The following is a 26,743-nucleotide window of genomic DNA, read 5'->3' on the forward strand; positions in this document are numbered from 1 at the left end:
GCCTCATTCCATTTAATTCTCTACTTTATGAAACTGAACAGCCCTGAATCGTTCTCAAAACTGAGCGCTTCAACACAAACACAAGTTTTCAGGACAGTGAGGTTAAAAATGAGACGAATCATTTACACACTCTTTGGATGCTTTTGACCAAAGCACCATACAAAGCAAGCAAGAATACAGACGGAAGGGAAAATCTTAATTAGTGTGACAAAGTTCTACAAGTTATTTGCTAAAGTGCTGCTAGTTATTTACTAAAAACCAACAGCTTCGTTCAACCTTCAACAAAATTGGATAATCAGTGATAAATATTGACTAAGAGCAGGCTCTGAGACCTGCAGACTCAGTCTAACCCTGAGGACAAAGAGGAGAGGAGTCAGATTTAAGCCTCGTTTCCACCAAGATTGGTTTGTCCCAGTACGGTGTTTCAACTGGCTTAAATCCGTACTGGGACAAACCCATCGGTACCGTCCCACTTGGTTCTCCAGAAGGTGGAGCTAAAAACTCTGCAGTCCCTTAATTGGTGGAAAGAATGGTCACTTCCTGCAACAGTGGCTGCTTTATTTCTCCTGAGGGCACACAGCCTTCTCTGAAACAAAGCTTTGTGATTTCACATGGAAATCACAAAGAAGATGAATTGCTGGATGTCTTCCATCGTTGCTTTTTGTTTGCTGTGATGTGCTTTTCTTCTGTGTTGAATTTATTAGTGGGGTAATAAATCATCATTTGATACCATAGCCACTGACATCTGGCTTACATTCTGCCCACCAAGAAGGGCAAACAGGATCAGGCTTCACCAATCCAACCCGTACCAAACTGTGCTGATCCGAACCGGATCGCTCGGTGGGAACGGGGCTTAAGTGCCCAAGTGTTTCCTGAACAGTTGAGTCTTTGGACATCTCCTGAGAGTAGGAATGGACTCTGCAGATCGCATGGAGTTAGGTAATTCATAGACTGTATGATAAATAGACGTAGTGACATCACCCGTCTGTTCAAAAGCAAATCGTTGGTGGGGACCATATCAGAAATGAGGTGGGATTTGAGCCTGTGTGTTAAAGCTGGATTTGTAAAACATATAAACATATCAGGCTCTAACACTTCCACACTAACCGCTGTAGAGCGCCCTACTGTCAATCAGCTGAGCTGTGCCTCTGATTGGGCGAACTCGTGATCTTTATAGCTTTTAAACTAAAGCTTAAGAAAATAATTCACCACCCACACAGCGTGCCAATAAAGAAATTAGCTATTTAGAATTAATTCATTTTTAATTTATGGTTTCGTTTAAAAAAAAAAAAAAAAACACACACAAGGCTTTTGTTTTGCATGGTGTGAATGTAGGTAATTCTTCCAGGAGCCAACCTCTAGCTGACATGTGACCAACCACAGATTGTAGTACTTCCACATTGCAAGACCAGAGTTTACTGCTTGGTTTTGTTACTTATCAACTTGCTTTTCTATTCTTGCCGACCACTCAAATCACTTTCATATCACTAGTCTCATTAATCCATCTTTCCCACACCGCTGACAACTAGCAGGATCATTTCAGGGTTCAGTGTCTTGCTCAAGGGCACTTCAGCACATCACAGCAGGAGCTGGGATCGAATCCCCTCTGATTGAGAGATAACGACTCTGTCACTGAGCCACAGACGCTCTAACAGAAAGGCATGGTCCATGTTTTTCCAGGTAAAGACTAGAATGACATCAAAAAAGGAAATCTATCCATCATTGTCAAAACACATTTCCTTGAACATGCATATATACATACATGCTTAAATACACACATGCAAGGAACATCAAAAGGAGCATGTAGGAGGGAGATGAATGATGTGCTTTTTTCCTCTCTGCAGCAGTAACATCTGATCCATGCAAATCCTCTGGAGACCATGTAATACACAGTGTTAGGAGGAGCAAGTCTCCAACAGACAAAAGCAAAGACTGCAGGAGCGATAACACGAGTGCTTCGATACGGAGGATGTCTCTCTCAAGTCATTACAAGATGAGAGCTGAAATGGAAAATGATATTTCTCCAGATTAACAAAATACAGCTTTTACCCAGAGTTTCCTGCCCAGCGTTTTCATAGTGGTGGTGTCTTAGATCATTTATGTTCGAGTGAGAAAAACACAACAAAGCAGCTGGACTGGAAGGACCTTGACAGAGAAAGTAGTTTCTCTGAAAACGCAGGAGAAAGGATTTGAAGATGATGTATCTGCATTTATGGTTGATAGAAAAAATGGTCAGATGAACTTCCTCCAATAAATCAGTTTGATCTTTTAGGATAAATTAAATGTCAATAAATTGTCATTCTAAGGCATATAGTAAAATTTCCGTTTCAACAAAGTATGTATAATAAAAATAGCTAACTTTATTTAAATGCCACTCTTAAAACAACAAAAAGAAAGCAACAAAATCAGAAATTTTACCTTAAATTAAACTGTAAGACAGAGTCTGAGTCTGACTAGGTCTGGACTTCTCATCAGAAATGATCTCGGCATTCTGAAAGGCCAATTCAAGGATACAACACACACACAGACACAGATACAGACGGGAGGCAAAGTCCACACAGGAACCTGCTGCTGTGCTCAGTTCTGGTGAAAATACCCGGAAAGAGATGTTTTGTGTTGGTGTTTGATAAATAGTGTTTTGACCATATCTTGATTTTGTGATCCTTTCTTTAGGCATGTTAAAATGAAAGTGCCTCAGAGATAAAAATCTGCATTGCTGAAAAATGAAATACACTACACTTCCCTAAAAAAACCTCTAACAGCCTTTGAAAAGCTGAATTAATCACAGTTGTACTGCTATGGAAAGTTAAAGGGCAGGGATGGAAATGGACCAGGGACAGTGGAAGTATCCCTGGGCCCACATTGAAAAAGCGAGGAGGACAAATCTGTTACGCAACATGCCAAAGTATTGCTCTATTACTGAGAGCTGAAAGCCTTGCATAACTCAACAATCCAACCCACCCATCACATTTACTGTACATTAGTGAGCCCGCTGAGCTGTTCCTCATCACTTAGGAGCTGAAAAACCCAGTTCTGACAAGTGGCCCCCATCCTTTTCTCTGGCACGTAGCAGAAATCTAGTACCACTCAGAGAGGGCACAATGGGTTATTTCAGTCCCTCCTGTGTGCTGCATGTAGGCGACAATATTCAGCAGAGAACCTGGTTGATCTGTAGAGGTGGAGCACTTGCTCAGCTTCCTCCACAGAGCTGTATCTGTTTCTGGAACAACTCGTATCTTTTGCGCTATTTTTAAGAAGCAGTGGACCACTTTCAAAAATGGTTTGAATATGGAGCAGATTTGTGAAAAGAAGAAGTCTCTCCTGGAACAGTTTACTGAAATTCACTGATAACTTTTAGAAAAGACTGAGCTGAAGATGGAGAAGGTAAACATGTTCAGGGCAATCAGATAAAAGTCCTTTTGGTCTTCCTGAAGGTGTTCCAATTAAAAGACAAGACTACATTTAAAAATCAGAGGCACACGAAGACAGGTCAACACAGCACTGACGCTGTTAGATGTGAATACAGGGAAATTCAGGAAAACTGGCAAATATTACATTTCTATGTTTAAAACAGGTGAACAAACACTGACCATGAGTCTGATAAACATCGGTCACACCCACAAACCGACAGCTGTAAGTCACAAGAATTAAAATGCAGCCTGCCGGCAGTTTGGATTAAGGAAACTATATATTTCAGTCCATTGTTGACCAACAAAAACATCCTTATGCCCTTACAGCTTAATTCACTTACAGTTCTATAAAAAATGTTTTTGTGTGTTTTTGCATTCTTACAGGTCCTGAATTCAGTGAAGACTCTAAATGTCAATATTGCAGACTTAACAGATATAAACTAGTTATAATTAAAAACTAGGGAGCTTTCCTCCTGAGTTGATTCTTGTACTATTTTTGGGATACTCATTTGATGTAAACCGTGATTTTTTATATTAACGATATTTGCAGTTTTTAGTTAGTTTTTTTTTTTTTTTAAACACCAAATCATGTGAAGAAGTTTAGTGATGATGATATCTACAGACTGTATCAGGAGTCATATTTTCACAAATAAATGTACACCACGTGAGTCAGAGAAAAACATTTTGCCTTCTGCTGAGGAAAAGTGATTTCTTTTTTTCAGCCCAGTTTGAAAAGAAAAACAAAAGAAAGAAATTGAAAACAAAAATCAATTTTTGGACAACAATCATGAGTTAAAAAGTCATAAACATAAATTGATTCTTTTTTCTCCCATCCCTATCACATACTGTGAAATCTGTTGTATACCTCACACTTTTTAGACTTTTTAAATCTTAAAAAAAAGGTTGCAAATTATCCACTAGAATTTAACAGCTGGGCAGGGTATGGAGGTGTGAGGCAGCATTTTATCGAGGAGATAGCGCCAAGGTTAAAATAGTTTTGGATTTGTCATTATAGTTTAATTTAAGTTAGTTTTGACATTTTTTTTCCATTATAGTTTAGTTTTAGTTAGTTTTGACATTTTTTTTTTCATTACAGTTTAGTTTTAATTAGTTTTGGAGCGGGCTTTCTAGTTTTTATTTGGTTTTAATTTTTGCAACAAGGCTTAGTTTTAGTTTAGTTTTAGTTAAGTTTTAGTTTTAGTTTTAGTTTTTCATACCTTATTAACCAGGTGCAGGATTCAAAAAGGTCAGAGTAAATATTTTGTAATACTGTTTATTTGCCAGTTCAACATAGTGCTCACTGCTCATTCAATGCTAATACTGAACTGCTGGCTGCTGCCTTAAACACAAGAAAATAAACTTCATATAAAAATATAAACATAAATTATATAAAATAATGTTAACATGAATTAAATAAAAATAATAAAAACATAAATTACGTAAAAAATATATAATATGAGCTTTAATAATTAGAAACTTGGACTTTGTGACAATAAAGTCAGACTCACATGAAATTGAACTATTACAGATACTCTGATTCACTGCTCCACTACGTTTGTTCGCAGCCCAGCGCACAGCCAGTCAGTGCAGCAAACAAGCACGGCCCAGTACGTCGTGTCGTGCAAGTTTTTTTTTTCCCTTGGATGACATCGGGAAATCCACGCCCCCAACGCATGTGATCGGTTCCTGCAGCATCTCTTCTTCTTCTGTATAATCCTGCTGATTTGACATTGAGTGCATTACATGCGCCACCATCGATCTCCAAGGGAAATGAGGCGCCTCGCAGGTAGTTTACATTTACCTATCAGAATGATATATAAAATCAGAACAAGAAGAAACGCGCCAAAATCGCACGGAGTTCGAATATTTTTCTGAGGTAATGGCTAGCTTTCGTCAGCATTGCAAGCGGCCAGGAGGCGAAGACTCGAAAAGTCCGCTTTTGGAGGTTAGAAATTATGTTAAAGTAAAATATTCTGCACTTAAATTACGTTCAGTAACAGCATCATCTGTATGATATTTTGCATTTAGTGGAAATGCGCGCCTACCTTCCAAAGCTAATGCGTTTTTTCTTCAAAACGTTTCGGCTACATATGGTTCTGACTTATGGAGTATAGAATTATTTGACGTTTGTAAATGAAAAATAGTACATATTCTCTTAAGGGCAACTAAACTAAAAGGTTGACCCAAAGTTTGTTTACATGGATATCATATAACATTGAACAAAAAATAGGGGAGAGCTGTGCCATTTTTCACTTTCAAGTGATACTCCGGGATGGAACAAGTTGGGTCCTATCACAAGGTTTAGGGCAGAAGTTACCCCTACAACAGTGTTTTTGTGCAGCAGAAGCCCAGAGCGCTCGCACCAAACACCCCCTCACTGCTCCTCTGCCGGTTTCCTCTGCCCTCAGACTGGGCCATATTTTACTTGACCAAAAACACAAATAAACGGACTCCCACCAAAAAATCTGATATCGGCCTGCATTCACGCTTTATTTAGAGATTATTCAGCGCGTTACTTTCACACAAAAACACCGCTAAATAAGGCTCTAGTTCTCATCGTGTCGTAAAACAGTGCTACCTCCACTGCAGAGCCACAGCTGGCTATGAGGCGCTAGCCGCTTAGTGTATAACGTGTATAGCGTGCCAGATATAAACAAACGCAGGTAGTCTGCCAGGACAAAGAGACATGATGAGTACGAGAGCACGTTTCTTCTTGTTCTGATTTTATATATCATTCTGATAGGTAAATGTAAACTACCTGCGAGGCAACTCATTTCCCTTGGAGACCGATGGTGGCGCATGTAATGCACTCAATGTCAAATCAGCAGGATTATACAGAAGAAGAGATGCTGCAGGAACCAATCACATGCGTTGGTGGTGTGGATCTTCCGATGTCATCCTAGGGAAAAAAAAACTTGCGTACGGTGCTGACAACTGCCGAAAACTGTTGTAAAATTGGTTGGGAAAATGTGTTGGATTAATTTAAATCCTGAAGGCTATTAATATTGTCAAAAACTAAAACTAAGGGAATTTTGTCTTTAATTTTAGTTAGTTTTAGTTAGTTTTGTGAACACAAGATACAGTTTTAGTTTACTTATAGTTTTTGTTTTCTTTTCTAGTTTATATTAGTTTGAGTTAACTGAAATGTATTTTGAATTTTAGTTTTCCTTTTTAGTTTAGTTTTAGTTAACTATTATAACCTTGGATAGCGCCCTAATCTAGTTGACACTTGGCCACAGTGTTGCCCACCAAACAGTCTTTATTGCCACAACCCTGGCAACAAACGTCAATAGACTGGAAGAAAAAAAAAAAAAAAAAAAAAAAAAGACATTGTCTTGCTCAGCTGGAAGTGAGGTCGCCAGAAAAAAAAACTGCTCCCCCTGGTGGCTGGCTGCAGTATAGGTCAAAAAATCCATCTCTCCAGTCATTACAGATGGGCCTGAAGTCCCAAATCAGGTTTGTCCCAAACTCGCGAAAACCGTCATCAAGAGTTTAATCTGAATCTAGCTCCCTAATTACTGCAAAAGTATGAACAAAAACAGTGTTTGAATTTCATCTACACACAGAAAACTTTTGCTCTGTTTTTAACATGTCTTAGTTGAAGACTCTCCAGGTTTTTGGGAATGGCCTTGTAGTGCAGGGGCCGTCTGGTCTCCACTATTTTGGACGGTTGCCAGAAAGTTTGGGAAGCTCAGGGTTTTTTCTTCATAGGGCCTAACCCAGGCCGCCCCAATCCCCCTGGTTTGTTCAGATTGGTACAGGAAAATGTTACAGGACTTAAAGATATTTCATGATCCAAGTTTGTGTGAAGCACAAAATCTCACACACCATCCCCCCAACACTCCAGCCCCAGCAACATGCTGACCTCTTTAAAAAAACTGAAGCTGCATCACAGTTATTCCCCTTCGATAGCATACCCTGGTTTCTTTCCCCACAGTTTGGTCTCCAGAAGTCCTAGAGCCACAGAGGACTGTGAGAATCCATAACAGAAAGTGAGCCCACCAAAACAACACTGCCGCTGATCCCCCACATGTTCCAGAGAGAGGGGTCTTTCTGGGGCACGGACACCGGATCCCACCTCTCCGGCTTGGGTTGGGGATCAGGGCCGGCAGGGGTGTTGTTGGGGAGAGTGGGGCTGGAGGGTAAGACAGCAGGGTGGGGAGAATGGATTGTCCACGGGTGCTTGGGAAGCTGAGCAATATAAGGGGGTAATACCGCCAAGAAGAGCGGCCGGATGGACAGCAGATGACTTCTTGTGTTTCAGATACACTACAGGCTGAGGGAAGGAGAGGAAGAGGAGGAAGAGGAAGGGAAGAAGGAGAGCAGAAGGAGGAGAAAAGGTATTAGAGGCTGTTTGACCTCTTATGATAATAAAAACATCTCACTCATGAATGTCTCATAAAAAAAATAAAAAATAAAAATAACACTTTGCCTTCCTCAGTCTGACCCTTACAGTTATGGTTTGATGCATTAAAAAACATGAGAAAAGATTTATTTCAAAGATACTTTAAGAACCAGTCTAATGCTCTGTAGTCCCATTTCAGCAGTGAACACAAATAAAAACTTAACTACAGGCATGTAAGGACAGAGCAACTACTGCTGCAAGCTTGCCCCCTGCTGGTGAGCAACACACCTCTGAGCACCTCAACATCAGCTTCTTTACAAGCCTGTACTGCCCCCTAGTGCTGCAGGGAAACAGTCCACCAACACTTGGGAACACAGTTTTTGTTGAGTTAGGTCTGACAGCTGATTTAACTCATTTTTGGTGCAGAATCAAAAACTAATCTCAGTTTTTCTCTGTCTTGTCAAGTTTTTAAACTGTAGGGTGCCATTTTCCAAAAAAGATATGAAAAATACTCAACAGATCTGTGCTTGTTTCATAGAATTCTTCAATTATTGACATACAATGAAATATGAAAGAAACAGACATGACTGCAATGTCTATTAACACTGTTATGTTTTTACAAAGGATATGACTATTGGAGGAGCTACAGGAGCAGACATGAACTTACAATGGTATACCCATAGTAACAAGGTTAAGAGAAAAGCAGCACAAACCCTCTTGATTCCTACTATGCTAGCTTTCTGTTAGCAAATATTGATCGTACTGACCTATTGGGAGCTGCACACACCTCTCACTGCACTGTCTCAACTGTGACTGCACAAACAAGCTGCCACGTAGCTGTAGATGAGTCCAACCATAATCCGCTGGAGAGTCTTACCACAGGTAATCAGTAGAGTTTAGCTTATCTGGAGGGTAAACTGTGGAGAAAAATCTTGACGCACCAGAAAAAAACTGACTGCAAATTTGGAATCAGCATGCCAATTTCAGTCAAAAAATCTAACTCAAGAGATTTTTTTTTTCAAATTGTTCCCCAGTGTCATAGTTATTAGCCGGGCTGCGAGGAGTTTCTGATTGATCCTGAACTTATCAAAAAAGTCTCCTTCCTAGAGTTATGCCCGATGGTAATAATTTTATCAGCAACAACACCACACCAGACCACGAAGTTTAGCAGTGAGAAGAGAGATCTGTGTTTTTCTCTGCTGAAACGATTTCTGTGATTAATTTTGTAGTGATGGTGGACACTGGAGCTACGTTAGCTCTGATTGGTAGATAACTGGCAGGACATAACCAGGATTCACTAACGTTACACGTTACAGACACTTCTTTGAGCACTGGGCTGAGAGAGCTACATATGGACAGCTACTAAACTACTGAATGAACTGGCAGTCTCCTTGTTGTCATGTTAGCCTACAGATACGTCATAGCACTGGGCTGCTAGTAGTGCTACATATAGCTGGCTACTGACGTACGGTACAAACTTAAACATATTTGTGATTGTAGTCACATTTAAAACTGCAGTGCTATGTAACTGTACTGATAAATACCTTACCTCACCTTGTTGTATCAACTAAAAAGTTGTCTTGAACAAAGAATTTTTTTTTTTCAGTCCAATCTCCATTTAATTCCAAAATAAACATGTGTCTGTACGACAGTGTGCGTGAGACTCTGGGCCAGAGGGGCAAGGCAGTCTATTTAAAACAGACCCTCCTCTCATAGCATCCTCAACCAGGGATCTCTGTGGGAGTCTCACACTTTGTCTTGTGGGATTGTTTCTGTGGACAGCCTTTCGATGTGGACCTGAGAGATTCTAGCTGGTACATCTATAAACAGTCTCACCATCATCCCTACTGCAACACCATACAATGAACTCTTTCTCTATCTGTGTATCACTATCCATTCCTGCCTCTAACCCCAACACAGTCTCAGCAGATGTCTGTCTGACACGAGTCTGGATCTGCCTGAAGTTTCTGTCTGTCAAAGAAAGTTTGTTCTGACCACCGTTACTTAGACCCCTTTGGCCCAGATTATTCTCTGTTTAAAACATAAAGACGGCAGAGATGAAGCCATGTTTCAGCTTCAAAAGGAGCCCATTGATAGAGGTCTTTGATGCATCCTTCTCAAACAGCTTTAAATCATCATTAAATCCTGATCTGATGAGGAGATTATGACACGTTGATATACATATATCAAACTAAACTAGGGTGACTTCCCCAGGACTTCTTCTGAGTTTGAACAGCTGCTGTAACCTGGATCTCCACTGACAGGATCAGCTGAAGGTCTCCATTTTACAGGGTCACTCTATGACAGTGACACACTATCAGCTATCAGGCTAGAAGTACTAACTAAATTAAGTACTAAATAAAGTCCATCACGGCTGGGGTGTGTGTGTGTGTGTGTGTGCGTGCGTGTGTGTGTGTGTGTGTGTGTGTGTGTGTGTGTGTGTGTGTGTGTGTGTGTGTGTGTGTGTGTCATCTTATAGTGGCTGGAGGGAGGGGGAATAAAAACACGGAGGCTGCTTCACCAAACAGAAATATCCAGCTTGCAGGCCCCACCCCCAAAGTTTCCGGACCTCTGGAAAATACTACCCCCGGAGCAGACCTATTTCAAGGGACCCCAGAACAAAACTTAGACCCTAGATCCTCCAATTTAAAAAACACTTTCAGTTAATAAACCTCAGCAGGTCTGGAGCTGATGATGTCTCAGTAAAGCATCTTGAGATAACATCTGTGATATTTGATTCTGCACCATAACCCAGAGTGTTTACATTGAAAGTTGTGACTTAACAAGAGGTGAGGTCCTGTGGCTACCATCTATTGTTTAGAGGTAGTTGCCAGGCAACCAGAGGAGATTAGAAGAAACAGTCAGCCTCTTACCTCCCCACAACTTGTTTTTCTGGACAACCTTGAAACATGGTCACAGGGATCCTTAGCTGTATGTGCCTTTTTCCTTTTCTTCCTTTTTTTCCTTTTTTTCTTTTTTCTTAATGAAGCTTTAAATCTAAAACCATATGAATCAAGATCCTCCTGTCAAAGCCGGCCCTGGCTAAACTGAAAAGTAAAACGACTTACAAAGAACTTGATAGGTTGGACCTAACTTTTAAGTCTATCTGGTAATCATGGACCCAGCATTTCTCTGGGAAACACCTCAGACAAACTGCTCATTACACTTGTTAAGATATTTTCCATTTTTACATAGAGGCAACTGCTTAAAAAAAGGTACTTCTGGAAATTTTAACTTGTCTATATCAGCAGGAATTTTGGTCCATTTCCCACTTGTCTTAGCTGTGTTTTTTTTTGGAAAAGTAAACATGAAACAGTTTCCCAGGGAGCCCCACAAGAGCTCTTAGCGACTTCTAGTATTTTCTACAGTCATCTCATTTGTCTCAGTGTGAAAGGTAAAAGTCTTAAAGTTCAACTTCTTCAAACTGTGGTACAGATGTTTACTCCTGAATCTTAGCTAAGAGAAAAGTTAGACATGTGTGAGCTCTGAGGAATGTCCCACTATAATCTCTACAACAGAAAACTCTCGTTTTGTTTCACAGATCTCAGAGAGATGAAATATAGATCTCTCTGAAAGATCTCAGAACCACATTACTCCAAACAGACTAGAAATATTGATTGATGAGATGCACTCATTATGTTTTTATACACAGGTCTGTGTAACTCACTGAAGCATTGGTTTCACATTTTATTCATATTACTCATTGTCCACTCTCAGTGAGCTAAAACTGTCCATATGACTAATTAAAGTAAGTTTTTCAGAAACTAAATGATTATTTGTATTTATTTCAGAAGAAGAAATGCCAAAAAAAAGTACTGATCCATTTTCCTTTGTGTCTAGACACAATAGGAGAGAGTGCCTGTTTCAGTCATATAACTTCCCTCCATGGCTCATGTGTCTGTTAAGCTTTGGATATTAACATTAGTAAAACTGAAGAAGGTGTTATACTCAGTCATCATGACAGAATTATGAAGAGTTAAGCCAACCTTTTCAGTTATGGGCAAATGCTGCAGAAGTCTGTTCTCATGGTGGGTTAAGATGAGTTCAGACTCTTTGTCCAGTCTTCATGTTGGGTCTCCGTTTAGAAAACAACATTTTATTAACGTTAACAGGTCCTGTTTATGTTTTTAGACGGTCCCTTATTTTGATTTGGGGCTGTATAAATAAATAAACAAATACTGATCCATTGATTGTTTGACTGATTGATCAGCTTCTCCTGAAGGTCCCGAAGACCAAGCGGAAGCTCAGAGGGGACCGTGCCTTTGCTGCTGCAGCCCCAAAACTCTGGAACGGGCTGTCTCAAAGTATTAAACAGGCCCCGTCTCTGCCTGTTTTTAAATCCTTTCTTAAGACCCACTTTTTCTCCCTGGCCTTTGAAGCACAGTCCTGGGCGATTGTACTATTATTTTTATTTGTTTTATTTATTTTATTTTGCTTCTTCTGTGTTTTTATTCATTTTAATTTGTTTTATGTCTTTTATATTGCTCCTTGTCCTTGACAAATTCGTTTTACTTATGTTTTATGTCTATTCCTTGATCTTGTATCTTATTCACTCTCTTGTACAGCACTTTGTTTTAACTATGGTTGTTTTTTAAAGTGCTTAACAGATAAAGTTGGATTGATTGATTGATTGATTGATTAACTGATTCAAGATTCAAAGTATTGATTGTCTAATGCACAGTAAGGAAACATGTTTCCCTGACAACAACAACAAATAAATAAATAAATAAATATATAAATAAATATATATATATATATATATATATATATATATATATATATATATATATATATATATATATATATATATATATATATTTGTATTCTTTTTTTTGCTGTCTGCGATAAATAGCAACAATTGAGTAGACAAAGGAAAAGAAAACAGAAATTATAATAACTTCATAAACAAACAAAATTCCAAAAATAGGGCATTTGAAGGCAAGTGAAAGTGCAAACAGAGTTTGAACTATGCAAAATGAATGCAATATGAGCAAAAAATGAATGAAATATGTGCATAATAATTGATAATTGAACATCACATGACCTGTCCTATCCTTTGAAATCAAAGTTTTAATCGCACCGGTTTGGCACCCCAGCCACTCGTTTTTAAGAACTCATTGGTCGAAACTTACAATCTTAGCTTGTGCAGGGCTGATGAAGATATGTTCTGGCTGATCATTAAGGTATGATTCATACTTAGTGATGGAACTATGTTAAACTGCATTGTTCCTATTAAATAAACAAATTCAATTCAATTCAATTGCACTATATTGTCTGGATCTGTCTGGTGTTCCTGTTTTTCTGGAGCCAGAAAAATTTCCAGAATAATGTAAAAACAACGTTTATTCTATTGATATTAGTGTTGACTCATATTTGTAGTCAGGTTTTTATTGTGGTAATCAAATATCTGATCCAAGCATGCAGCTGTGCACACTGCAATCTGTGGATGAGAGGGAGCAGAGATCGTTCTGCATCTTAGAATACCATTTTTTTTGTGATTTGGTGTCAAAGACTGACTCAGACTGAATGACCGATATTTGAAACGCATCATGTGGCTTTGAAGCAGGCTTTGATTCCCTTACCGGCAGTCGGGGGTTTGATTCCCATCACCGCTCTACGTTATTTCCTTCGCACGCGCAGCTGTTGGCCAATAGGATTGTAGAAGTCGCGACATCTCTGCGATTCAGGAAACACTCTCCTCCTCTGACAAAAGAGGTAAAGTTGAATGAGCTACAACCACAGCTTCCGCTTTTGACTTACAAAGTAAGAGTAAAAATAGCCTTCACTCACGCAGGACAAAGAGTTATTCGGAAAACTCAGTGTGACGTGTTGAGAGGTTCTCGGCTGGTGAGAAACGGCTCCTCCAGAGTCAGATATAAAAATTCACGAGAAGGGTAGCCTAAAATCTATTCAGTAAGCAGCATATGGCCGGTCTCTGCTCACTAAGATTTACTATTTGCACAAAAAAGTACGTTAGGTTATTTATCAGGTCTTGTTCTGGTTGAGAGTTTAATTTGGGGAGATGTAATCAATCAATTATGTAATTTAGTAATTAATTCATATTTGTTTTTGGTGACACACTGCCTCACTCTGAGCCCTTTCACAGCAGTTTTAGGTTTCACTTAGATTAAGTATCACTGTGACCACTTAGGCTATTTAACCCTCCAGGGGTGTCAAAATAAGTATGGTTAAGGATTAAATGTATAAGGTAAGAGTCTTTCAGTGAATAAAAAAACACATTCATTGTGACAAAAACTGTAAAATGCCCTCTCTTTAACATGTTATGTGTTATTACGAAAAACAACTGTGGGAAATAGACAAAGCGTCTGACGAAGCTGCAAGTTTTATTTTGAAGAGTATAAATATACTTCCGGTTTCTCCGGCTCCGCGCTCCGGACTTGACTCCTCACAGGTTGAGCTGCTGTGTTGAAAGGTGCGGACCGTGAGTGTGGAGTTTCTGGGTTTCTCTTAATAAGCCATCATTTTCGCTTTTATTAGTCTATTTTTCGGACTTACCTGGAGGAGAGAGACGGCCCACGGGTGTCAAAGATGTCCGTGGCAGGGCTGAAGAAGCAGTTCCACAAAGCCAGTCAGGTACGGAGACGCCTGTTATCATTACCCGATCATAACAACAATTGTTAGGACGTAGACATTCAGCTCACGGCGGAACCAGCAGGCTTCAGGAGGAAACATTAGACACAGAGTGTTTGAACTCCTCATTTCAAACTGATGATGAACAATAAGTCAGTCATTCGGGGCATTTTTAAGCTCTCAATGTGGTGTTAATCTGTTTATCATAACTTCAGTCAGTTCATTAACACATGAATTATTCCGCCACATCACTCTAGTTTAATGTCATTACAAATAATATAACATTTTAAAAAGAATGAGAATATTGTTTTTTAACATCGTTTACCCTCCGGGAGCATCCGTCTATCATGTCTCTGAGGCAGTAACGATAGAATTAGGTAGATATCACAGGCCTATTATGATAACACACACACACACACACACACACACACACACACACACACACACACACACACACACACACAAACACACAAACACACACATCACTTAGTATCTGGTGTGTAGGTTCTCACAGTCTCCTTCCAACCGCAGTGTTGTGAGTCACTGTGGTCTAGATTGTGATACCCTGGAAATATGTCAGAGCCAGTACCTGGTCTCTAGGGGGTGTGCCGGGTCACAGAGGAGTTCAGCTTCAGGTTTTCCCTCACAGACTTCATATCCACCCACACCACCTTCTGTTACGATAACCCCATAGTGTTTGGCTCTGAGAGTTTGAGAGGCTCTGCTTACAGTATCTTTCTGCGTCTCATGTTGGGGTTTTGGCTGTTTGACTTTTCTTTTTTACTCTCTGGCCTGACGTAGATGATGTCTGATACATGCCCTAAGGATGTTTCCAAATAACAGAAGTCAAAAAAGCCGCAGCGAGCAGCAAAAAGGGTGCATAAGGTTGGGAAACAGGATGAAATAAAGCAACATTTTAGCTATGTCTGGGTAAGGGTCAAAACCACAGACTGTATTAAAAAAAAATGGATTTCATCTTGCTCAACCTAAAATGAGGTCACCCAAAAACTGGTGGCTAGCTGCATTGTAGGTCAAAAAACATTTTACCCCAGCCATTCTGGGCTGTGGTTAAACTTTTAAAACTTTATACACCCTGTAGAAATATTTTCACATCTGATTGTTGTGGTAATTTGAAGATATCATTTGGCTGCCTTGTATTCAGGTCCTCTTTTTTCTGAAAAGTTTCATTTTCATTAGTTATAAGAGGTTAAAAATGAGGCTTTATGTCATGTTTAAAAATGACTGCTGTTCTTGTGTATTTTTTTCAGGGATTGTAAAATATGTCAGCAGGGAGAGCCAAGAATAGATTAGACTCTCGAAAGAAAAAAAAAACATTATTTTTGTCACCCACTTAGCATCAAATCAGTTACTCCCAGGTCCAAACAAGCATTAAAGTCTCTTTAAGCGTCCGAGTGGTAGCCATTGAGCACAACATGTGGCCATCATTTCAGGCCTTCAGTCATAAACACAGATTCATTTAACAGACAAGTGCACAACTCATCATTCATCCATAGTCATCCTGGAATATGATTCAAAAATAAATTTAATTATATAGTGCAAGCATATTGGTGGTAAACAATCCTGGAATTGACTTTTAAGTTGAATTATGTGTAATTCAATTTTGGAGCTCTATTGTTACACAGAGCCATGGTTAACTCAACATCCTGCTTCTTAGAGTATTCATTTCTTTTATTTTCCCCTTATTTAGTCTGCAGTGATCTCTGTAAAGTTCTGGTGAATGGAAGTCAACATTTCTTGCAGATACTTTCACTTGCGGCTGTTTTTTTTTTCTGTAGTGTGAAACGTCTTTACAGGAAGTGATGAATTTGGTTGTCTAACATCTGCAGCAGTCAGTTGATTCAGAAGAAGAGGAAACATCAACAGGCTGACATAAAACAGCATTATTTTGGAAAATGGACACATACTAGGGATGGTTCAAGATATAACCTTGCAATGCTGTGTTCATGTCCAGTATGGAAAATCGCCTACTCTGCCTTTACAGTCACAAGGATGCATTTACATACAGGTACATAACATGGTACCTTTTCATTTCACGTGAATCGGTACCCGATACTTTTGACAGAATTTGATCAGTACCTTTAAAAGTACGTAATCCAGTACCCATCCGTTACACATACAGAAGGAGGATATGATTGTGTTGTTGAAGTGGGTTTGCCCAATGAATGACTCACTGATTAAAAAAAGGGGCTCATAGAAAGCAGAGGCTCTTGTGTGGTGTTGGTGATAACCCTGAACGTGACAGATCCATGACCTCTTTCAGTTTGGGCTCACTCTCTGGACCAGTGACACTTGGCAGGAGATCATCTGTGATCTCAGAAATGTGACCCACGGTCTACTTCCTGTTTGTGTGGTTCCCTCCATGGAAGTGCAGTCTGTTCTTCACAGCCTGTTTGGTGAGCTTGAATTGAGATCTGATGAGACCTTGTCATGAAGCTGCTACAACATGTTTTTCTGTGATTCCTCGGCGTCAACATTTAACATCATTAAGCAGTCTTCTGAAACTTTAGTACCCTCTTTGCTCTGGTGAAGTTTGACCCTGCGGTTGGTGTGCTCTGAGTCATGCTGTGGTGAGTGGCCAAAGCAAAGTCTGTGAAATGTTTCAGCTCTCTAAAGCTTCAGTGGTTTCCTGCTACTGGAAACATGAGGAAACATCTGATCACAACAACAGGCTTTATCAGGCAGACCCACAACAGCTGTAACAAAAAGCAAACATAGATTGTTTTTTTTAGCTCTGTATATGACACAAAGATCAAAAATTGGTGTTTTTGCTTCCTGAAGTGGAAATGGGATGGCGAGTAGGTGTGTAAATCTCAAAGTGCAGTAGACGGCTGAGAGCAAAGAACAATGCCACTTCCTGTTGAGATTGGAGCGTTTCCAACGGTAACTGAAGAGAAGATAGTGAAAATTGCAATTTCGTTGTACTTGTTACAATGACAAATAAAGCTCTATTCTAAATATTTGCTCTGGTTTGTTTGCATTGTACAGACCCATACAGTTAACTACAGGTTAAATTGTTTCAGTAATAAATGTAGTATTAGTTAAGAGTTCACTTGCCCATCTTGAAAATAAAATAGAGCTGGGGTTTGGGTGAACTGAGCAGAAAACTAAGTGAAAAGCCCCACATATAAATAGGAGAGGTGTTTCTTCTCCTTTTTCTTCTTCTGCTGAAACCAGTTCATACATAGAAGCCATAGTAGACATGGAACATAGTAGAAAGTTTTACTGGCTGGAGGCTCAATCCGTCTTTCCTCTATCTATGACCTTATACTAGCACTGGTGTGATTTCTGACCTGCCTCTCAGTATACTGTGCAAACTACAGTACAGGTCTGCAGATCTTTGTTCTCACTTCACTGGGCTTCATTTCTTCTTATCTGCTGGGACTCTAAAGATAAGGAATCATGCTTTTCTTGATCAGAGGTCAGTGGTTGTGGCTGAGAACTCCATAGATCGGCATTCCTATCTCTTTCTCCCCCACACAGCTCAGATATTGACACTTTGTGGAATAAAGGTGTGACAGATCAGCACAAGCACAACAGAGGCATGATTATATTTGTGTGTACCAATCAATTATTTCCTTTTGAAAATATATAATAACTAAAATTAGATTCACAGCACAAGCACAACAGATTATTGCTACTGTTGTTTAGGGAGGGATGACACGCTTTTCTCCCAATTTGATTCTTTTCTGATATTTGGGGCTCCAAATTAATTTTAATTTCAATTCTTTGATATTTCCAATTTTGAGATTTTTTTATTCAATTTTTTAACAGCAGACCAAGTAAAAAAGTTAAATGATGATGATGATGATGATGATGATGATGATGATGAACTTTTTTTGACGATGACAGACTTTTTCCAAGAGACATATTTTCCCCAAAAGATACACACCACCTGTGAGTCAGTTTTGAAGATTTATGCAGAGGATCTGACAGCTAAACTTATTTCCAACCCAGCTTATAAACAAAGACTAAGATAAAGGACTTAAATTTGAAAAAAGGAGATTTTTAAAGAAAAAAAATCACTATTTAAAATTGTTAATAATTACTAATACTATGATTTTGACAAAGCAATAGTGGCTGCCGCGTTTCAGAAAAATTTCACTCTGGAGGCCATTTTCAAAAGTTGCTGTTTTAGGTTGGCTGAAATGGTGTGTCGGTGCAAACAAGAGGCTGAAATGCAACGATACCTAAAACTGTTGTTGTGTAACCACCCGCTAAATGTGGTTTTCATGATCTTACATAAATGGGGAGAGAATTACTTGTCCAACAGAGGCCAGTTTGTCATTCTCCTGCGGGGTTCCACAGGGGTCCATTCTGGGACCTTTATTATTTTCAGCCTTAAGAAATGAAATGTTTAACTGCCCAATTATTCTTTCATTATTGTTTGCAGAAGACACTTCTCAAATCTCTTTGTTTCTCTTTCTTCCTCTTCATTAATTTTTTTATCTGTAGAAAAATGAAATATAAGCCTACGTTACCCTCTGTGTTTTCTGTGTTTGCTCCGTCTGTTGTCATTATAGCAGCTGTGATTTCAGTGAAGTGTTGCTCCTCGGGATGTCTGACTTGATGCTGGACGGGGACAAGGAGTGAACATGTTTCCTCATGATCGTTTTAAACTCACTGTGCTGCACAGAGTAACATCTTTACAGTGGTTAAACATGTTAGAGGTGTTTTACTCTGTGATACGGACACATGCCTTCATACACTCTTTGAACATTATTATTTTCCTTGTTAAACATCGTTTGCCCCATGTACTCAGTCACTCAGCTGCAACTGAGGCAATCCTTTCATGAAAGTTGAACCAGAAGTAAAGATAAACTGTTTCTATCTCCTGGATTGACTTTTTCTTTGGACAGTGCTTGATTTAATTCTCTGCAGTTTACTGGAGGCTGAGCAGGAGTCGAAATTTCAGTATTGTTGGCGTTTTTTTCTTCAATAGGATTGATGATAGTTTACCTAAGGGGGTTTTTGAAGACATTAAACAATTTCTATTGTTAAACATCATCTACTGTAAATGCCATACCATGTGTATTGTATTAAAGACTGGGTTTCTGTCATCAGATCTGGGCTGAGGCTTTCAGTCCAGCAGCTTTCTGAAAACCAGGCCTTCCATCTGTTCGTCAAAAACCTGTCTTTGTGCATACTCAGCAGCGCCATCAGTTCTCTGCTACAGAAGCAATCTTGTTATCACAACTACCTTTGCACACCTTTAGCAGAAACAGATCTCCAGATGACAGCTCTGTGTCCCTCTCCAGTGACAGAGCTGCAGGCCACAGGCAGCTGTTAAACTGAGCAACAGCTCATTAACATTTCAGAAGCTCATCATCATGATGAGCAGCTGCACTGTGAGGAGGATCGGAGTATCACTGACCAAATGAGAGCCTTCTGACTGCGCAGCGGGCAGCTGCTCGGTGGTAGAGTGGGTCGCCTCTCAATCAGAGAGTCGGGGGTTTGATCTCAGCTCCTGCAGTCACCTGCCAGAGGGTCCTAGAGCAAGACATTGAATCTCATATTGATGTCAGTATGAGCTCCAGCCCCCTGTGACCCTGGAATGGACATGTGGTAAAGATGATGGATGGTAGGACTTCCCCATCGAAAAAAGACACAGAAGCTGTAAAAGCTCTACAGTGAAATGTGCTTATAGCTGTTTATATGGTCCTCGAAACAACATGATACACTTTTTTAAAAATACGTTTACTGCTTGCACCAGAGTTATCAAGTCCTGATACGATATTTGACTTTGTTGAGGTAATGGTTGCACAAAAGATAAGACAGTGGAGCTACACACCTCTTGTTTTGTGTTGAAACTAACGATAACGTGGCTGTTTATGTGTCTCAGTTCAGGCAGTTTTAATGCAAAATCATCATTTTACCTGCTCTCCTGTATGAGGGCCCGAGGCCCCCCGTTTGTGTGAATGCAATACAGCTTGCTTTAATTCGAGGCTTCCCTAAATGCAACTCTCACATTACGGTACGTAACTGATGGTTAAGCCAGGCTGTGGGACCGTGAACGGTGAAATTATCATTACTTAGACTATCTTGTGTTGTTCTTCTGTCAAACCTTTTTGACACAAACTGGATTACAATTTCAATTGACTCGTTCTCCTTCATCTCAGATGTGAAGGAATGAATCCAGCGTGCCACATCGCTCAGTAACAATCACCTTATTATGTTTCATGTACTGTGCAGCTCCAGTGAGGCAGTGTTGGAGTTGTGGTGGACACTTGGGTTCGGGATCCAGAAAGTCTCTTGATTTTGAGGGGTGTGATGAGCCCAGTCTGTGTTCAAGCTTTACAGAGAAATCCACAGTGCTTTCTTTATCCATCCAAACAACTTTCATTTTGCTTTTACCACCCAAGACCTGGCTTTTTTGTCTCCTGTTTTATCAAAATAAAATGTATTTTAACATAAAGAACTTTTCTGCTGGACTTCAGCAATAACTTGACTGTAGACACAGAAGACTCAGGAGACACTGACAGCTGCATTGGCTTAATGGAGAAGTGACACCAGCAGAACAGAGCAGAAGAGTGCAGTGCTAAGCCAAGTCAGCTCTGCTATAGACCATCCTGCTGGGGCTAACCACAAACACTGATGTGTGGGTGTATCTGCTCTACGGAGGAGACACTGAGGCCCCGTTTACACGGAGACTCCCGCAACGATTCTTCCTTTGCGTTTTCAAAAGCCACCCGCGTTTACATGAGGACGGCGTGAAAACGATCCGCGTTCATACGACTCCAGGAGGAGAAGTCTCCTCTTCTGTTCTTTCTTTTTCTGCCGTTTTGTTGTGTGAGACGGTCGGCAATCCAACCATAACGCGCATTACCGCCACCTACTGGCTCAACTGGAAATGTGGCTGAGCGCGGAGCCTTCACCTGAAACTGCGAGTGCGCATGCGGTGACGTCAGCGTTTCACCCTGAGACGCTCCGCTCTGTGTTTACACGAAGCTGGATGGAGGAGCGGATTCAGATCTTTCCACTCTGGGGAGCGTTTTCAAAAGTTTGCGTTTTCACTGAAAACGCAACGTAGTCTCGTCTAGACGGAAGGCCAAAACGCAACGAAATGTTTGCGGAATCGACCGTTTTCGGCGTCATGTAAACGGGGCCTCAGTCTGAAGGGAACACAAATATGGATAGTACCAGGAGGAGGGACCTTGATTACCATAGCAACCCATCTTATCTTATCACCCAGCTGTGTCCTCTGACACTGTGACAATAAACCTAAGATAGAGCAAAGAGAGGTCACCCTGCTCTCTGATGGCCTACTGACCCGAGCCCCAACCTCACAGGTACCAGTGACAGCTCACGAGAGGCTGCTCAGATATGGAGGAGTCTCCAAGGCTGCATAGACCGACTTTTACACGCCCTGATAACGAAATCCAAGACAGTCCAAAAATTAGGGATGGTATAGTTCAACACTTAAAAGTATGTGCATCTCTTTTAGTGGTGTAAAATTGTGGAATGAACTAGAAGAGGACTTAAGAATGTGCACTAACTTAAAACAATTTAAAAGTAACTACAAAAAAACACTCTTGTTCTCCTATAAAGAACTGGACAGATAATTTTATTATCTTTTTTATTTTTTCAAATAATTGAGTCGATCAACATGCTTTTAACTAAGGTTCTATTTATATTAAACTTGTTTGTTTTATTATACTAAGATTGTGTGAATTATGAAATTATATGACAGTGTAAGGTGGGGCTGAACTTGATAAGCTTTGCTTCCTTCAGCCCCTTCTCGAACTCGCACTTTATCATTATGTGCTATCTTTTTCTTTTTTTCCTATTACAAATATTGTTTGTTTTTATGTGCTTGTTTGAGACAAATAAAAATCAAATCAAATAGTTACTGGAGTGAATGAAAACAGTATGAAAGAAGATCAGCAGTAAGAAATGTTTGCTGTGCCCCCCCAGAAAGGCTCAAGCTCTCACCTATCACAACGTTTCATGTTCCGTGCCTGTTTCTCTGAAGTATTATCTTCTGAATAAATGAAACATAACAATTCAAACTGTCTGAATCATAAAGTTTAGAAACCAAATATATAAGAAAATCATCTGCCTTGTAATACTAGCAAAGGGCTGAACGCAGTTACAACTGGGTAAACTTTATGGGCTCTAATTTTGTGGCGTAGCGCAGGGGGCGCAAGCCTGGCACACCCTGCGCAGTGTTAATTTTGTGCGGCGCACCGCCGTGCGCTGCCAATTTGACAATTTGGTAGACCATCTGCGCAGAGATGGATGTGACTGTGCGCCAGGGAGAGTTGACGGCGCACCAGGGGGAGGTGTCAGCAGATTCATGTTGGCACAGTGACAATTTCGTGCCAAAGAAGTGCGCTGAAAGCTCGCCAACTCCAACCTGGTCTATCCTCGGTGCAAAGCGGAGCGCACCCTCCCCAGCTGTAATTTGGTGACAGGCGCACATGTGCGCACATGTCAACAAAGCCTCAGAGGCAGGTTTCCAGAGTGTCAGGCACATTTTAATGCAATAAACAATCACAGCAATCACTATTTAATGTAACTGTCTGAACCAGCATATACATTTGTATCTATATTAACTGTCCCATCACATCTGATGTCAGATTAAAGCTGTTTGTCATAGGGCTGGGTGGTATGACCCAAAATTCATATCATGGTATAAATTGAATCCTTTCACGGTAACGGTATATATCACAGTATAAATGTTGCGGTGCAAAACTTATAATAGGAGTGTTTCTGAATGGGTTTTGTAGTCTCTTATTAAAGCTAAGTTGATTTTAAAAAACAACAACAAAAAAGCATATAATGTAACTTTAATGTAAAAGCATTTATCATGCAGAAGAACAACATAAATAATGATTATGCCTCAAAGGTACAAAATTCTTCAATAATACAAAAATAAAGTGGATATTGTAAACAGTACTTCAAGTAAGAGAGGTTTTCTATAAGGCAAATGGCAAAAAAGTGAACAGGTTTATAATCCAACATTGTGCAAGAGTTACCAAACATTAAACTTTCCACATCTTAAAAACAACAAAAAACAGCATATTCCAAATCAAATCACAAGCTGCAAACACAATCACGAACTTTAGTGTTTACTCCTGTTCACTTGTTTGTGCTCGTCCTCTTTTATAGGTTGTTAGCCAGGAACACAAGCTTGTCCACAGTCTCTGGCTTTAATGCAGATCGGTGGCATGTGACAATGTTGCCACCAGTGCTAAATGCCCTCTCTGATGGGCCACTGGTGGCAGGGATGCACAGATATTTCTTTGCGAGGTTTGCCACCCTTGGAAAATTAGCCTGGTGCAGCCTCCACCACTCTAGTGGGTTAGCTTCTCCGTCAACTTCCACTGACTGCAGGTAGCTCTTTATCTCCACTTCAATGGCATCTCTGTCAGAGAGAGCAGCTGGGCCAGGCTGAGTGGATGCTTTTTTGAAAAAGCTGCCCAGACTTCATTTCACCTTCTTTGCCTCTCTCTCCACAACTCCACCAGCAGCTGCAGTGCTTGTTTGTGGGGATGACTCTGCGGCAGTTGCAGCTTCAGCTTGCTTCTCAAGCAGTGCTTGAATTTCCGCTGCTGCTCTGGTCTTGATGTAGTCCTTTCTGTCATCTGCTATGTACGAGTCTTTAAAGCGTGGATCAGCAAAGGATGCCATGTCCAGCAGGTTATTGGTGGCAGGGTCAGAGTACTTATCATTAAGATACTGGAGGATGGCCGTCTTCATGTGTTTTGTCAGGTCTGTGTCATCATCAGAGTGAGGAAGGACAGTATTGTTCAGCAGATGAAGCACAGGTTTGAGGTATGACACACTGACATACTCCTCCCCAGACAGTGCATCGGTGAACTCCATTAAAGGGCTGAGGGTCTTGTTCACAGATTCCCAAACATCAATGTCCTTCCAAGTAGGTATCAGATGTCTGGCCTTTTTATCTGCTTTCAGGACCTGTGTTATGGCCTTCTCCTGTTCAAGAACCCGCTCTATCATTTGTTGTCGTGATGACCACCTTGTTGGTGTTTCAGTGATGAGCTTGTGAGGAGGCAGGTGTAGGTCAGTCTGTGCAGCAGCCAATTCTCTCTTTCTTTTCCATGTATATGAAAAAGCACTCACGATCCTTTTACACACGCCAACTGCTCGCTCCACGCGAGGATCTTTCACACTTTCTGTTAAAAAAGATAAAAGATATAACTTTAGTTTCATCCACAGAGCATCAGACATCTCTTCCAACAAAACAAAAATACTATGCAGTTATCTAATAACAGATTACATAAATTAATCAGAATCACTTTACACCATGAAGGTGTGAAGCTTGAAATGATCTATGTCAGTGTCCATATTATCAGTGTAAATGTAATTCAGTCAGACAACTCACGTTTGAATTGTTTATTTAGCAGCAAATATATTTTATGTTTGGCGTCCAGGCTCCGGCCTCATCACCCCTCACAATAAATTTACATGGTGATATTGAGGAGTGATGAGCAAAACATACTGAACATAATCCCCCCCGGAGCCTGCAGGTGGTTGCTGGGGTGGTGGTGGGGGCAAAGAAACATGCAGCATTACAAACGCAGGGCAGCCAAGGCATTGACAGGCAGAGAGGGATGGGAGACTCCCGGTTTAAATAGACCGCCCAATTGAGAGAGTGTGATTGCAAGATGGTTATGATGTGTGGGACACGTGGTATATGCATAGCAGTGCTCCTCGAGTTGACTGCCTGAACTAGCTCGCGGGCTCGCCCAATTTCAGTCAGACAACTCACGTTTGAATTGTTTATTTAGCAGCAAATATATTTTATGTTTGGCGTCCAGGCTCCGGCCTCATCACCCCTCACAATAAATTTACATGGTGACATTGAGGAGTGATGAGCAAAACATACTGAACATAATCCCCCAAAACAAAATTTAGGAGCCTGGGCCAGAATGTAGAGCCTACTATGTGTGGCCATGGCACCAGCCGCCGTGAGGCCATTCCCCTCCAGTACAGCGCCTGTCGGGGAATATACTATCTAGTGTTCTCTTCTATGTGTGACCACGGCACCAGCCGCCGTGAGGCCATTCCCCGCCAGTACAGTGCCTGTCGGGGAATATACTATCTAGTGTTCTCTTCTATGTGTGACCACGGCACCAGCCGCCGTGAGGCCATTCCCCGCCAGTACAGTGCCTGTCGGGGAATATACTATCTAGTGTTCTCTACTATGTGTGACCATGGCACCAGGCGCCGTGAGGCCATTCCCCTCCAGTACAGCGCCTGTAGAGGAATATACTATCTAGTGTTCTCTTCTATGTGTGACCATGGCACCAGCCGCCGTGAGGCCATTCCCCGCCAGTACAGTGCCTGTCGGGGAATATACTATCTAGTGTTCTCTACTATGTGTGACCATGGCACCAGGCGCCGTGAGGCCATTCCCCTCCAGTACAGCGCCTGTAGAGGAATATACTATCTAGTGTTCTCTACTATGTGAGGCCATTCTCTGATAGCACAATGTGGCCGCAAGGGAACATTCTGCTTGGAAGATGCTGACCTATAGCATTTATTAGATACTTTCTTTAACCCAGCAAACCACCTGATATGCATTGACAGTATTAAGAAGCAAGTAAATCCAACTTTTCTTTCATTAACACTCACAAGCAGAAGTTCAAGGGCTTTTGAGCAAACTGGATCTCTTGAGAACCATCGTAGCATTGCTAGCAGAAGACAACCAGCAACCCAGGGATTTGAGTGTTGAGGCAGGCAGATGAGCAGCAATGGGCATCGTTGATCGTCAGGGACTGAGGGGAATAGAGTTGGTCTGGCAGGCAGTAGCACAGGCAGAGAGCAAGCAGCTTTTGGAGAACCAGGATCTCATCATAGGTTTGTGACCATCAATGATGAACAGGAGGACGATTGATGGGTTGAGGGATGATAATGCCAATGTTCCATCATAAAAACAAAGAACAAATAATGGTATTAGTTTCAGCAATAACCATTGGCAAGATCTGTCAGAGTTTCAAGAATAAAACTTTATAATACATGTGCTCTTCTAAGTTAAATCAGAATAGTGAGCTCAAATGATAATAAAGGAGAGGCCTAGATTTGGATTTGCCACTGAGAAATTATAAAGCCATGAAGAGAACTGCTTCTCGCAGAAGAACAATAGAAGTCAAATAGGTCTTAATCTCAACACTGACTTGTGCACCAGTGATTTAAAGAGGGGCATTCTTTATCATTGCTTGGGGGATATGCCCTTAGTCATTGAGAGCAGCAGAATGGAAGGGTCCCCAAGAAGACTCTGAAGTCTTAGCATCTAATGTAAAACTAAATCCAGACGAGCAAACCATTAACCCTAAAGAATCCCCCAAAACCAACTAATGGAGCAGGATCATTATAAACTAGAGAGAATCTTAAGTCTCCACAAAGTCATTGC

At 40.7% G+C, this 26,743-nt stretch overlaps 1 protein-coding gene across 2 annotated transcripts in view; it reads left to right on the forward strand.

Annotated features, from left to right (window-relative positions):
• The first annotated feature begins 14,158 nt into the window (after positions 1 to 14,158).
• Positions 14,159 to 26,743, forward strand: part of sh3gl3a (SH3-domain GRB2-like 3a) — a 78,722-nt gene continuing 66,137 nt past the window's right edge. For both annotated transcript variants that reach the window (XM_074666325.1, XM_074666326.1), the window contains exon 1: positions 14,159 to 14,349. In XM_074666325.1, coding sequence (XP_074522426.1) covers positions 14,305 to 14,349 — 45 coding nt within the window. In that variant the 5' untranslated portion in view covers positions 14,159 to 14,304. The remainder of the gene's footprint in view (positions 14,350 to 26,743) is intronic.

This window comes from Halichoeres trimaculatus, unplaced genomic scaffold, assembly GCF_033239565.1.
Source record: "Halichoeres trimaculatus isolate MK-OKI-2021-1 unplaced genomic scaffold, fHalTri1.1 fHalTri1_scaffold_3, whole genome shotgun sequence".
Classification (NCBI taxonomy): Eukaryota; Metazoa; Chordata; class Actinopteri; order Labriformes; family Labridae; genus Halichoeres; species Halichoeres trimaculatus.